Source organism: Balaenoptera ricei, chromosome 12, assembly GCF_028023285.1.
Source record: "Balaenoptera ricei isolate mBalRic1 chromosome 12, mBalRic1.hap2, whole genome shotgun sequence".
Taxonomy (NCBI): Eukaryota; Metazoa; Chordata; class Mammalia; order Artiodactyla; family Balaenopteridae; genus Balaenoptera; species Balaenoptera ricei.
In genome coordinates, this window is record NC_082650.1 from 26,034,994 (window position 1) to 26,049,012 (window position 14,019).

Consider the following 14,019-nt stretch of genomic DNA (forward strand, 5'->3'; position numbering starts at 1 on the left):
AAAGTGCAGTGCTCTATGATTTGTAGACATCAAGGCGTAGAAGCGTAGGAAGAATTCAGTGTTTTGAGAATCACAGATTGTCATTTTGTTTCAGTCAGCAGCAGCTTTCTAGAATGCAGTTAACTCTTACCCTTTACTCTGCACCATACAACTTTATCAACCTCACAGTGTATTCCAGCCATCAACTGCTGTGCACTTCAAACAAACCACCACCAGTAAGTTACGTTCCTTTGCTCTCTTTAAATATAAGAAACCCAAAGACTCATTAAGATGCTCTGAGCACTTCAAACTTCACGCACGCTGGTAACGGCCCCTTAAGCAAGATGTTCTGAATATTCTTGTTGACTATGTAGCAAAAAATGATTTACACACCTGAGCAGAAGGTGGAGGCAAAGTTCTGGAGGGCCGCGTCCACCTCTTCCACGCTGGGCAGGGCCAGGAGGCGCGGCAGGAGGCTCTCCAGGGACTGCACGAACAGCCGGGCGCTGTGCTGATCGGCTTCCTGGTTCTTCAGTAGCTTGAGAGAGAGAGCCGCAGCCCGCAGGGACCTGTGGCCCAGGCAGTCCCGGGGGGTCTGCTCCTCGTCAACTAGAGAACAGTTGTCGGACCCGATGTCCGACACGTCAGACCTCCCCGAGTCCTTTTCTGCTGCCATCGAGTACTGATCACAGGAATCAAATTCTGTCCGAGAGAGGTCTTGGTCGTCTACGCTGAAATTGCTCTCACTGTACCTGGATCCGTAGGACCTCATCCTGCAGTCAACGGACAGGAAGTTAGTTATATCGGGGTAGGCAACCATGTGGCTCCTTTGAACCACATCTGGCTGGTCCACGGCTTCTGGTTCTGACACTTTACTCAGAGTCTCCTTGCCCTCCTGGACGGCTGGCGACTTGAGGCCATTCTTGTGGTTTTCGGGGTGGTCCTCGGGTGTGGTCTGACCCAACTCTCCCTCCAAAGTGGTTTGACCCGTGTCCGTGGTAACGCTGATGCTGATGTCAGGGCTCCGCTCGTTCCCCGACTCCCAGGGCGTGTGTTCCGAGGACAGGACTCGCCGCTGCCAGCGGAAGTCAGCCTCGTTGATCTCCATGGAGTCTCGGCTCGACTCGGCCCCGTCCTTCAGCTCCTCCAGGCGCAGAAGCAGCAGCTGGACCTGACTTTCGCTCAAGCCCTTGCCCTGGCTGAGCTCGTCTAAGGCCCCAAGCAAGGTGCAGACGCAGGACACGGCAGCATAGCAGGCTTCGATGCCACCCTTGATGCACGCCTCGGTCATGCCATCCATGATGCTGAAAGCGTTCAAAGGAGAAGACGGCATCAATACACGAAACATAGAAAAATGCTCCAAAATGAATAAGAATTGTTAGACTGGTGAACAGTCTAGTATTCAAAACAGATACTGTAATTTACATGAAATCTGGGCAAAAAAAATAAAATGAACAATAAGTGAAACAAACATGCTAAGGCTGGAAAGTGGCCCACCTTGAATCACACTCTCTGTTGGCTGGTTTATTTGAGTACAAATAAAGATTGTGGATGGGAATTTATAATCTTCACAAGGACAGGCACAGAATCATCTCACTTTTGTATTATGTTCAGTTTTCCAAAGAGAAGACATTTATAATGGCTATAGGATAATATGGACCTTCCTCTATAAAAGAACTGTATTTCTGAAGAGATGCATGTGACTACAACTATTACAAATCAGATAAGATTCCATTTCCTAGAGGGGCTATATGTAAAGGAATCATATAGCTACAGTACTGTAAATCAAACAGTTTTTCCCTAAAATAACCCCTTGAAGAATTTTTGGACATTTCATTTGGTACACTTTTTTCTTGAAGTCAATATGAAAATATGGGAAGTTATATGATTCTAATAAATTGAGATGAGACTTCTCCTATGGCCTGCAGGTACATTATTAGTCTCATTTCATATAATATAGATTCAAACAATTTCAGGGATTTGGAAACAACGTTAAGAATATTCAGAGAAGCAGTCTTCACCAATCAATACAGACCCAAAATGAGAAAGCATCTTACAGTTTGAGAAGATCCAGATGAGACTTTCTTTTTGAAATTGATCTTTTTTTGGATTCGGGTTCAGTGGAGCTGGGTCCTGCCAAATCACAGAGACGCTGAGGGCTCCCAAGTAGCTTTAAGAATAAGGAAAAAAGAATAACAGAAAAGTGAATATCATTAAAAAAAAGCGAAAGAACCATGAGATCAAAATAAACATGTACATTCTCTATTGCATGATACAGTCTAAGGAGAAACACAACTATTTGGAATTCAAATCTTAATAAATCTGACCTAGGTGTTCTTGACTTGGAATGTACATTGGGTTCCTGGCTCCCCAGTTCAGGACTGGCTTAGACAAAGGGTATCCCCTGAGGGATTGTTTCAAAATTTTTTATAGCACAGAACCAAAAAGCACCTGCATCTATGTTCTTTAGTAAGACTGGCCTGTAATTTAACTTTCTGATCCTCTCCCTGTCTTATTTTGCTATCAAATCGGCTAGCTTCAAAAACTGGGTTGAGAAACCAGTTCCCTTTCTATTCCCTGGAAAAGTTCATGTATTATTAGAACTAACCCATTCTTCGAATGTTGGTATAACTTGTTTCTAAAGCTGTATGGGGCCACTAATTTTTTTTTTCTTAATGGAAAGATTTTAACTACTGATTCAATTTCTTTAAAGATGATAGGACTACTTAGGTCCTCAATTTCTTTTTGAACCAATTTTTTAAAGGTTGTGTTATTTCCTAGGGATTTATCTATTTTACCTAAGTTTTCCAATTTACTGGCCTAAAGGTGCCTTACAAGATATCTTCCTTAATTTCTTTAATATTTGCAACATCTATGGTTATATGCTTTTTTTTTTTTTTTTTTTAACCATTCTTACTTCTATTTATTTGTTTTTACCTATTCTAGAATTTTCAATTGCTTTTGCCAGGAGTTCTTCGATTTCCTTAGTCTTTTCAGAGTCCTGGTGTTTTTCACTTTATTAATTCACTATATTACATTTGTTTTTTATCACATCAGTACTTACTGCTTTTATGCTTATTTTTCCTCCTTTCTACTTTTTTGAATTTAATCTTCTCTTCCTTTCCAAACTACCTAAGTTGGAGAATTAGAACATTAACTTTAGGCTTTCTGTTTTTTGATGTAAGTCATCGAAACTATAAATATCCTTCTATGCACTGTTTTGGCTGTATCTCACAAGTCTTCATGTATAGAATTTTCATAATTTTTCAGTTCAAACTAATTTTTATTTCCATATGATAGGCGTCTGTACAGAAAATTTCAATTTGAGACTAAGAAAGACTGATTAATTAAGTATATTGAAGCAGACATCCTACTGCTATGTCCATTATTTTCAAAGTGACTTACACTTGCAAGAAAATGTATATCAAGTAGAAAAAGTTACATGTTTTTCTCTTTCCATATTTCTTTCTTCTGCCAGAAACTGGGAACCTCTGCTCTCTTGGAGGCACAAAGATGAAGCTTCCACTTTTTTTCTTTGACATCAAAAAAGGAGTGATAATGCCAGAGGTCAAGGCAGTCTCTCTGTTTCTCTCCCCCTCTCTCCCTCTGCCTGCCTGCCAGGCCTGCAGCCAAGTGAAGTGGCTACGCCTCTGGGCCTCTAGCTGTCCCATCTCTTGTTAGAAGGACAAGTGCATTTCAGGGCCACAGGAGTGGGAAATCTCACTTTCTCTTGGGATCCCATTACATTCCCTAATCCAACTTTACCAGTAATAAATTAGATGACATATTTTAATTCTCACATTAATCTTGTGTTTATTTCTCAGGTGCTTCAGAACCTGGAGCAAAAGGAGACTGAGTGGTCAGGCTTCTGAGTACTCTCAACAAATACTTAAAGAAAAGCAAGACATGTTTAACCTTAGCTTCTTCCGGTGGGAATGAGGAACGTGGTGTCAGGGGCTAGGGTGTCACAGGTCTGATAAAGACTAGGGCTTCCTTCTAAAGCCGAAACGTGGGAGAAAGAAAAGGAAGCAAGGTGTTCTTTTTGATGATGGAATGTTTTGGGGGGGAAAGTAGAAGCAAAAAAGAAAATGTACTTTGAAAAGCAAAATGTCCTGTATGCCTTTGATTAATAGGCACAGGACACACATGGCGGAGTGACAAATTAGAGAGAGAACAGGGAAATAACACACCAGGCGTTCAAACTCCAAAAGGGTAAACAAACATGCTGGGCGCCAGTGGTTTTCTCTGTGTGCATAAGCCCTGCACATCTTGGTTTCTAGGTTACCAACCTTCCCAAACTATTGGTATCGCCACAGTAAGTGGAGGCAATGCTTCTGAGAACAACGTGGCCCACGTGAGTCTGCCATGCTCCGTGGGGCAGCACGGCCTGGACGTGCTCCCCTGGTGTCACTTCCAGCCTCGCCCTGCAAGCTGACCTTGGGAAGCTAGCAAATCTATGAAAAGGGGAAACCACAACTAATTTCCTTTGCAGTACTGAAGAAGTTGTTATTGAAAGTACACTGAGAACTACACACCTTGTAGGCAAAGTATTTACTTGGCATTTGGCTATCAAGTGGCTCTACTGTGGGCAATAATCACTCCAGTGCCTATCAGCTCTGAGGGAGAAAGAAGGGATGCTGCTGCTTCAAAACACCCTCTTGGCAGATATTCTGTCTTCGGGTTTCTCCGTCATTCAGTCAAAATGTACACTTACTCTCATTCAAGCACTGTAGTGTTAGGTACCAGGGGAAACACACAAAAACAATGTACACAAAACTATACTTAGGGAGACAAGAAGCTTGTTCCACATTGTACTGTGAAGCAGTCAGTGTGATGAGACATATAACCAATTGCTAAACGGTGGGATGGTATTTACAAAAGAGCGAAATCAATGGCCTGAGGAAGCAGAGCCATAAAGAAAGAGGATTTTAACAGAGAGGCAGCTATAATTAGAACATCTGGGTTTATGTTTTAGTCATACTGCTCACAAGGACTCTGGACAAGTAAACCTCTCCTCATGTAGCCTCAGTTTCCCAATCTGGAAAATGGGCATAATATTATATCCCTAAAGGAGTTTGTAAACAAGCTAATATGAAGTGCCAGCAGTGTCTGCCTAGCTTATTGTGATCAACCACGTAAATGGGTGAAGTGGAAGTGTGGCCAATGGGCATAGAACAGGAGGAGCTAGAATAGAAGCAGGAAAGTAGAAATTGAACAAAGCAGGGTCAGTTAGATGGAATGAGGGTCTATCCTGGGAAATGACGGGACATGAGAATGATGACAGATCTGGAAACTGGGCAGTATTTCAGACTTGATGGGAGAGGCAATAGGCACCATTAAAGAGTGGGAAATTAACAGTGGCGATTTACGAACATAAGTCCAGGAAAATAAAAGGAAGAAACAAAGACAGGCAGAAGACAAGGAAACCAGGTCGAATGGTGCACTGCTTCAGGCAGGAGGTGATGAGGACCAGCTGTTTTCAGCCTCTGTATGTTTTTCTCTTCCTCAGGGTAGCAATAAGTTTACCAGATATTTGTTTATCACTTTAGAGACTCACAAAGTACTTATACAAACTTTACTGCACTTTGAACTGGCAATCTTTGGAATACTGCCACTATGTACAGAAAATAAAATGGTAAGTTCAGAGTTAAAGGATTTAGCTACTACAACCTAGCTGATAAGTGAAAGAGAGAGGATTCATACCTTGACTCAGACCCAGGTTCATTAAAGGGGTAGCTGAACAGTGCTAGGAAAGGAGTCGCTAGAATCATCTGCATTGTAATATGAAAATCAAGGCCAGTGAGAAGTGTGTGTAGGGAAGACCATAGGCTTAGGGTCAGATGGAGATCTGCACTCTTTCTCTTTCTTTTGACCCTGGGCAAATCATTTGACCCCTTGAAGTCTTAGTTTCTTTGTGGAAGGGTAAACTCCTTTTCCCTGGCTTCATGTTTCTATGTGCTGGAAAATCCAGTGGAATAAAATTCTGGGTATTCTCCCTTTCACTTCTTCCCAGTGGAGGGAGAGTGGCTGATCTGACTGGTGAATTTAGAAGAGATGAGCATGTGTGGTGGCCCCTCCCACTCTCCTCTTCCTGGAGATCCGCCTATTCCAAGAAAGCCCACCCCTGCTCCTCCAGGCTACAAGTTTCATAGGGGCGGGGCAGGTCCCTGGGGGAGGGCTGTCTGGGTGGTGCCAAAGTCATCCAGTCTCTTTGGACTCCAAAGCTGTATTGTGTTCACCAACCTAGCAGTGATCAGATATCAAAACTGACCCTTTGATCTCATTGCCTGAAGCTCTGTTGGGGAAAAGTAATGTTTGTCATTGGTATACCACCAGACAAAGTTATTCGGAATATTAAAGATAATGTATGTGAAATGCCTGGCATTAAGTAGGTAAGAAAAGATGGTTATTATTACTGTGGGCTCATAGATTTTTAAGTAATTAATTAAACCTGGATTGCTCCTTCATTTCTGGAAATGCTGGGCAAGAACTTTCCATTATTGATTAGAGTCAAATATCATGAAAACAACATCAACAAGCAATTCAAATTAAGCTTTTTAGAAACTGGTGAGTAGCAAATATTGCTCAAGGGAATTTGGGGGATTTTTTTGGTGTTAGGTACCAAAAACCAGTGTGATTTGACCTTCATGAACAAGTTCACAGGTACAAAAATGTTGATCACTTTCCTCTTTGGTTGAGAAGAAAGCAGAGAAATCCTTGTTTGAAGTATCTTCAAAATAACTCCAATTCCTCCTCAAAACCATGGGACAGCTATTTAGGCTGGATGACTTTTGCCTCATGATGTATGGGAGAAATAAGGCGTAAGAATAAATGGGGAACAGGATCCCTTTTAGCAATCAGAGATGGGTAAAGCTCTTTTTGGGATAATGTACAACCTGAGTATAAAATCATTTTGAAATCCAATTCTGGCAAAAGTGAATAAACATATACATCTGTGGGGGTGTCCGGAGTTTGGAGAAAAAGCTACAAAGATAAAGTACACCAGCAATGGTATACTGATGCCCTATAATCAAAGTCTACATTTTTGTCAGCACTTAAAAAATTTACAAGAATGAATACACTGATTGGTTCAAGATGGCAGAGTAGAAGGACGTGCTCTCACGCCCTCTTGCGACAACACTGGAATCACAACTAAATGCTGAACAATAATCGACAGGAAGACACTGGAACTCACCAAAAATGATACCCCACATCCAAAGACAAAGGAGAAGCCACAATGAGACGGCAGGAGGCCCGCAATCACAATAAAATCAAATCCCATAACTGCTGGGTGGGTGACTCACAAACTGGAGAACAATTATACCACAGAAGTCCACCCACTGGAGTGAAGGTTCTAAGCCCCACATAAGGCTTCCGAACCTGGGGGTCTGGCAATGGGAGGAGGAACTCCTAGAGAATCAGACTTTGAAGGCTAGCGGGATTTGACTGCAGGACTTCCACAGGACTGGGAGAAACAGAGACTCCACTCTTGGAGGGCACACACAAAGTAGTCTGTGCATCGGGACCCGGGAGAAGGAGCAGTAACCCCATAGGAGACTGAACCAGACCTACCTGCTAGTGTTGGAGGGTCTCCTGCAGAGGCGGGGGGTGGCTGTGTCTCACCGTGAGGACAAGGACACTGGCAGCAGAAGTTCTGGGAAGTACTCCTTGGCGAGAGCCTTCCCAGAGTCCGCCATTAGCCCCACCAAAGAGCCCAGTAGGCTCCAGTGTTCGGTTGCCTCAGGCCAAACAACCAACAGGGAGGGAACCCAGCCCCACCCATCAGCAGACAAGCAGATTAAAGTTCTACTGAGCTCTGTCCACCAGAGCAACAGCCAGCTCTACCCACCACCAGTCCCTCCCATCAGGAAACTTGCACAAGCCTCTTAGATAGCCTCATCCACCAGAGGGCAAACAGCAGAAGCAAGAAGAACTACAATCCTGCAGCCTGTGGGAAAAAAACCACATTCACAGAAAGACAGACAAAATGAAAAGGCACAGGGCTACATACCATATGAAGGAACAAGATAAAACCCCAGAAAAACAACTAAATGAAATGGAGATAGGCAACCTTCCAGAAAAAGAATTCAGAACAATGATAGTGAAGATGATCCAGGACCTCGGAAAAAGAATGGAGGCAAAGATTGAGAAGATGCAAACATGTTTAACAAAGACCTAGAAGAATTAAAGAACAAACAAACAGAGATGAACAATACAATAACTGAAATGAAAACTACACTAGAAGGAATCAATACCAGAATAACTGAGGCAGAAGAACGGATAAGTGACCTGGAAGACAGAACGGTGGAATTCACTGCTGCGGAATACATTAAAGAAAAAAGAATAAAAGAAATGAAGACAGCCTAAGAGACCTCTGGGACAACATTAAACGCAACAACATTCGCATTATAGGGGTCCCAGAAGGAGAAGAGAGAGAGAAAGGACCCGAGAAAACATTTGAAGAGATTATAGTCAAAAACTTCCCTAACATGGGAAAGGAAAGAGCCACCCAAGTCCAGGAAGCGCAGAGAGTCCCATACAGAATAAACCCAAGGAGAAACACACCGAGATACACAGTAATCAAATTGGCAAAAATTAAAGACAAAGAAAAATTATTGAAAGCAGCAAGGGAAAAACGATAAATAACATACAAGGGAATGCCCATAAGATTAACAGCTGATTTCTCAGCAGAAACTCTACAAGCCAGAAGGGAGAGGCATGATTTACATAAAGTGATGAAAGGGAAGAACCTAGAACCAAGATTACTCTACCTGGCAAGGATCTCATTGGATCCTTGAGAGATCCTCAAGGATCTCTCATTCAATGGAGAAATCCAAAGCTTTACAGACAAGCAAAAGCTAAGAGAATTCAGCCCCACCAAACCAGCCCTACAACAAATGCTAAAGGAACTTCTCTAAGTGGGAAACACAAGAGAAGAAAAGGACCTACAGAAACAAACCCAAAACAATTAACAAAATAGTCACAGGAACATACATATGGATAATTACTGTAAACATGAATGGATTAAATGCTCCAACCAAAAGACTCAGGCTTGCTGAATGGATACAAAAACAAGACCCATATATATGCTGTCTACAAGAGACCCACTTCAGACCTAGGGACACATACAGACTGAAAGTGAGGGGATGGAAAAAGAGATTCCATGCAAATGGAAATCAAAAGACAGCTGGAGTAGCAATTCTCATATCAGATAAAATAGACTTTAAAATAAAGAATGTTACAAGAGACAAGGAAGGACACTACATAATGATCAAGGGATCAATCCAAGAATAAGCTATAACAATTATAAATATATATGCACCCAACACAGGAGCACCTCAATACATAAGGCAACCGCTAACAGCTATAAAAGAGGAAATCGATGGTAACACAATAGTAGTGGGGGACTTTAACACCTCACTTACACCAATGGACAGATCCTCCAGACAGAAAATTAATAAGGAAACACAAGCTTTAAATGACACAATAGACCAGATAGATTTAACTGATATTTATAGGACATTCCATCCAAAGACAGCAGATTACAATTTCTTCTCAAGTACGCAAGGAACATTCTCCAGGATGGATCACATCTTGGGTCACAAATCAAGCCTCAGTAAATTTAAGAAAATTAAAATCATATCAGGCATCTTTTCTGACCACAACACTATGTCTTTTTCCACAGCGAAAAAAACGTAAAAAATACAAACACATGGAGGCTAAATAATATGTTACTAAATAACCAAGAGATCACTGAAGAAATCAAAGAGGAAATCAAAAAAACCTAGAGACAACTGACAATGAAAACACGATGATACAAAACCTATGGGATGCTCAAAAGCAGTTCTAAGAGGAAAGTTTATAGCTATACAAGCCTACCTCAAGAAACAAGAAAAATCTCAAATAAACAATCTAACGTTACACCTAAAGGAACTACAGAAAGAAGAACAAACAAAACCCAAAGTTGGGAGAAGGAAAGAAATCAGAAAGATCAGAGCAGAAATAAATGAAATAGAAACAAAGAAAACAATAGCAAATATCAATACAAATAAGAGATGGTTCTTTGAGAAGATAAACAAAATTGATAAACCATTAGCCAGACTCATCAAGAAAAAGAGGGAGAGGACTCAAATCAATAATATGAGAAATGAAAAAGGAGAAGTTACAACAGACACGGCAGAAATACAAAGCATCCTAAGAGACTACTACAAGCAACTCTATGCCAATAAAATGGACAACCTGGAAGAAATGGAAAAATTCTTAGAAAGGTATAACCTTCCAAGACTGAACCAGGAAGAAACAGAAAATAAGAACAGACCAATCACAAGTATGAAATTGAAACTGTGATGAAAAATAGTCCAACAAACAAAAGTCCAGGACCAGATGGCTTCACAGGTGAATTCTATCAAACATTTAGAGAAGAGCTAACACCCATCCTTCTCAAACTCTTCCAAAAAACTGCAGAGGAAGGAACACCCCCAAACTCATTCTATGAGGCCACCATCACCCTGATACCAAAACCAGACAAAGATACTACAAAAAAAGAAAATTACAGACCAATATCACTGAGGAATATAGAGGCAAAAATCCTCAACCAAATACTGGCAAACAGAATCCAACAACACATTAAAAGGATCATATACCATGATCGAGTGGGATTTATTCCAGGGATGCAAGGATTCTTTAATATATGCAAATCAATCAATGTGATACACCATATTAACAAATTGAAGAAGAAAAACCATATGATCATTTCAATAGATGCAGAAAAAGCTTTTGACAAAATTCAACACCCATTTATGATAAAAACTCTCCAGAAAGTGGGCATACAGGGAACCTACCTCAACATAATAAAGGCCATATACGACAAACCCACAGCAAACATCCTTCTCAATGGTGAAAAACTGAAACCATTTCCTCTAAGATCAGGAACAAGACAAGGATTTCCACTCTCACCACTATTATTCAACATAGTTTTGTAAGTCCTAGCCACAGCAATCAGAGAAGAAAAAGAAATAAAAGGAACACAAATTGGAAAAGAAGAAGTAAAACTGTCACTGTTTGCAGATGACATGATACTATACATAGAGAATCCAAAAGATGCCACTAGAAAACTACTAGAGCTAATCAATGAATTTGGTAAAGTTGCAGGATACAAAATTAATGCACAGAAATCTCTTGCATTCCTATATACTAATGATGAAAAATCCGAAAGAGAAATTAAGGAAACACTCCCATTTACCATTGCAACAAAAAGAATAAAATACCTAGGAATAAACCTACCTAGGGAGACAAAAGACCTATATGCAGAAAACTATAAGACACTGATGAAAGAAATTAAAGATGATACAAACAGATGGAGAGATATACCATGTTCTTGGATTGGAAGACTCAATATTGTGAAAATGACTATACTACCCAAAGCAATCTACAGATTCAATGCAATCCCTATCAAATTACCAAAGGCATTTGTTACAGAACTAGAACAAAAAATCTTAAAATTTGTATGGAGACACAAAAGACCCCAAATAGCCAAAGCAGTCTTAACGGAAAAAAGCAGAGCTGGAGGAATCAGACTCCCTGACTTCAGACTATACTACAAAGCTACAGTAATCAACGCAATATCGTACTGGCACAAAAACAGAAATATAGATCAATGGAACAGGATAGAAAGCCCAGAGATAAACCCACGCACCTGTGGTCAACTAATCTATGACAAAGGAGGCAAGGATACACAATGGAGAAAAGACAGTCTCTTCAATAAGTGGTGCTGGGAAAACTGGACAGCTACATGTAAAAGATTGAAATTAGAACATTCCCTAACACCATACACAAAAATAAACTCAAAATGGATTAGAGACCTAAATGTAAGACCAGACACTATAAAACTCTTAGAGGAAAACATAGGAAGATCACTCTTTGACATAAATCACAGCAAGATCTTTTTTGATCCACCTCCTAGAGTAATGGAAATAAAAGAAAAATAAACAAATGGGACCTAATGAAACTTCAAAGCTTTTGCACAGCAAAGGAAACCATAAACAAGACGAAAAGACAACCCTCAGAATGGGAGAAAATATTCACAAATGAAGCAACGGACAAAGGATTAATCTCCAAAATATATAAACAGCTCATGCAGCTCAGTATTAAAAAAACATACAACCCAATCCAAAAATGCACAGAAGACCTAAATAGACATTTCTCCAAAGAATACATACAGATGGCCAAGAAGCATATGAAAAGCTGCTCAACATCACTAATTATTAGAGAAATGCAAATCAAAACTACAATGAGGTATTACCTCACACCAGTCAGAATGGGCATCATCAGAAAATCTACAAACAACAAATGCTGGAGAGGATGTGGAGAAAAGGGAACCCTCTTGCACTGTTGGTGGGAATGTAAATTGATACAGCCACTATGGAGAACAGTAAGGAGGTTCCTTAAAAAACTACAAATAGAACTACCATATGACCCAGCAACCCCACTACTGGGCATATACCCAGAGAAAACCATAATTCAAAAAGACACATGCACCCCAATGTTCATTGCAGCACTATTTACAATAGCCAGGTCATGGAAGCAACCTAAATGCCCATCAACAGATGAATGGATAAAGAAGATGTGGTACATAGATACAATGGAATATTACTCAGCCATAGAAAGGAACGAAATTGGGTCATTTGTAGAGACGTGTATGGAGCTAGAGACTGTCATACAGAGTGAAGTAAGTCAGAAAGAGAAAAACAAATATCGTATATTAACGCATATATGTGGAACCTAGAAAAATGGTACAGATGAACCGGTTTGCAGGGCAGAAATAGAGGCACAGATGTAGAGAACAAATGTATGGACACCAAGGGGGGTAAGCGGCGGGGGGTGTGGGTGGTGGTGGGATGAATTGGGAGATTGGGATTGACATGTATACAGTGATGTGTATAAAATGGATGACTAATAAGAACCTGCTGTATAAAAAAATAAATAAAATTCAAAAAAACCCAAAAAACAAATAATATATAATCTGCACAGACAGTACCTGAGGGAGCAAAATGAAAGCTCAGCCTGGGGTCCAGTCAGATGCACGTAGTTAAAATTATCAAATGGCTTTGCTTCAGTGAGCACTGATCAACACCCCCTTATCCCAACTCCCAACACATGCACACACCGCCCCCAGTGCTAAAGATACCATTTGTTACTGGATACTGTACAGAAGCAATTAAGTTCCAGCAGGCGATTGGCAAACATTTTCTAAGTACTTCCTTTGTGCAAGACACGGTGCTCAGCCCCTGTTGGCAGACCTGGTGGCATCCTTCACTGCCTCCCTACCTCTTTCATTATTTTGATGGCTTCCACCCGGTGCTGGGGTGGGGGATAAAGCAGCACGCGGTGATAGAGCGACTGCAGCACGGGCTTCATGGAGTCCACTGACCCCACCAGCCGGACCAGCTCAGCTGCGATGTAATAGATGGTCCGAGCCACGGGCCCACTGAGGGCGGGTGCGGTGGAGGAGCAGCCTGACCCCCGGCCGTGGTCAGAAACCCCTGGGGACGCAGAGTCCGATTCGATGCTGGTACTCGCGTTGCTGCTATGAGCAGAGGTGATGGTTTTGTCATGAATTGGATTCCCCAGGATCACGATGAGAGCAGGGCAAAGATTTTTCCTGAGAAGAGACGAGAAGAAAGAAAAGTTTCCCTACAAGCCGAATGATAAAATATGAATACTATCCGGAGGGTAAATACCAGGTGCCTTAAAAATGACACATAAGAGTTGGGCTCTTTACTGCTCCTTCTTCTGGCTACCTTCTGCCCCAGCGTTCCCTGACTCTCCATCACTCCTGCGGATATCAACAGAATAATTCAAGCCTTATAATTCAAGCTGGGGTTAACTACATAAAATATCAAGAGAAGCATGAGAAATCATCTTATGTGAGGAAAATGGACTCAAAATGCTAACTGACTTAGTTATAAAGTTTCATTTTACTATAAATAACAAAGTTATTTATACTCCTCATTTGGGAAGTTAATTTAAAATTCTGACACA

At 41.1% G+C, this 14,019-nt stretch overlaps 1 protein-coding gene across 3 annotated transcripts in view; it reads right to left on the reverse strand.

The window, feature by feature from the left end:
* The window catches only part of ARFGEF3 (ARFGEF family member 3), a 201,635-nt gene that overhangs the window by 84,457 nt on the left and 103,159 nt on the right, over positions 1 to 14,019 (reverse strand). For all 3 annotated transcript variants that reach the window (XM_059941111.1, XM_059941110.1, XM_059941113.1), the window contains 3 exons: positions 13,306 to 13,639; positions 2,037 to 2,149; positions 373 to 1,283 (listed from right to left, as the gene is read on the reverse strand). In XM_059941111.1, the coding sequence (XP_059797094.1) occupies positions 373 to 1,283; positions 2,037 to 2,149; positions 13,306 to 13,639 (1,358 nt within the window). The remainder of the gene's footprint in view (positions 1 to 372; positions 1,284 to 2,036; positions 2,150 to 13,305; positions 13,640 to 14,019) is intronic.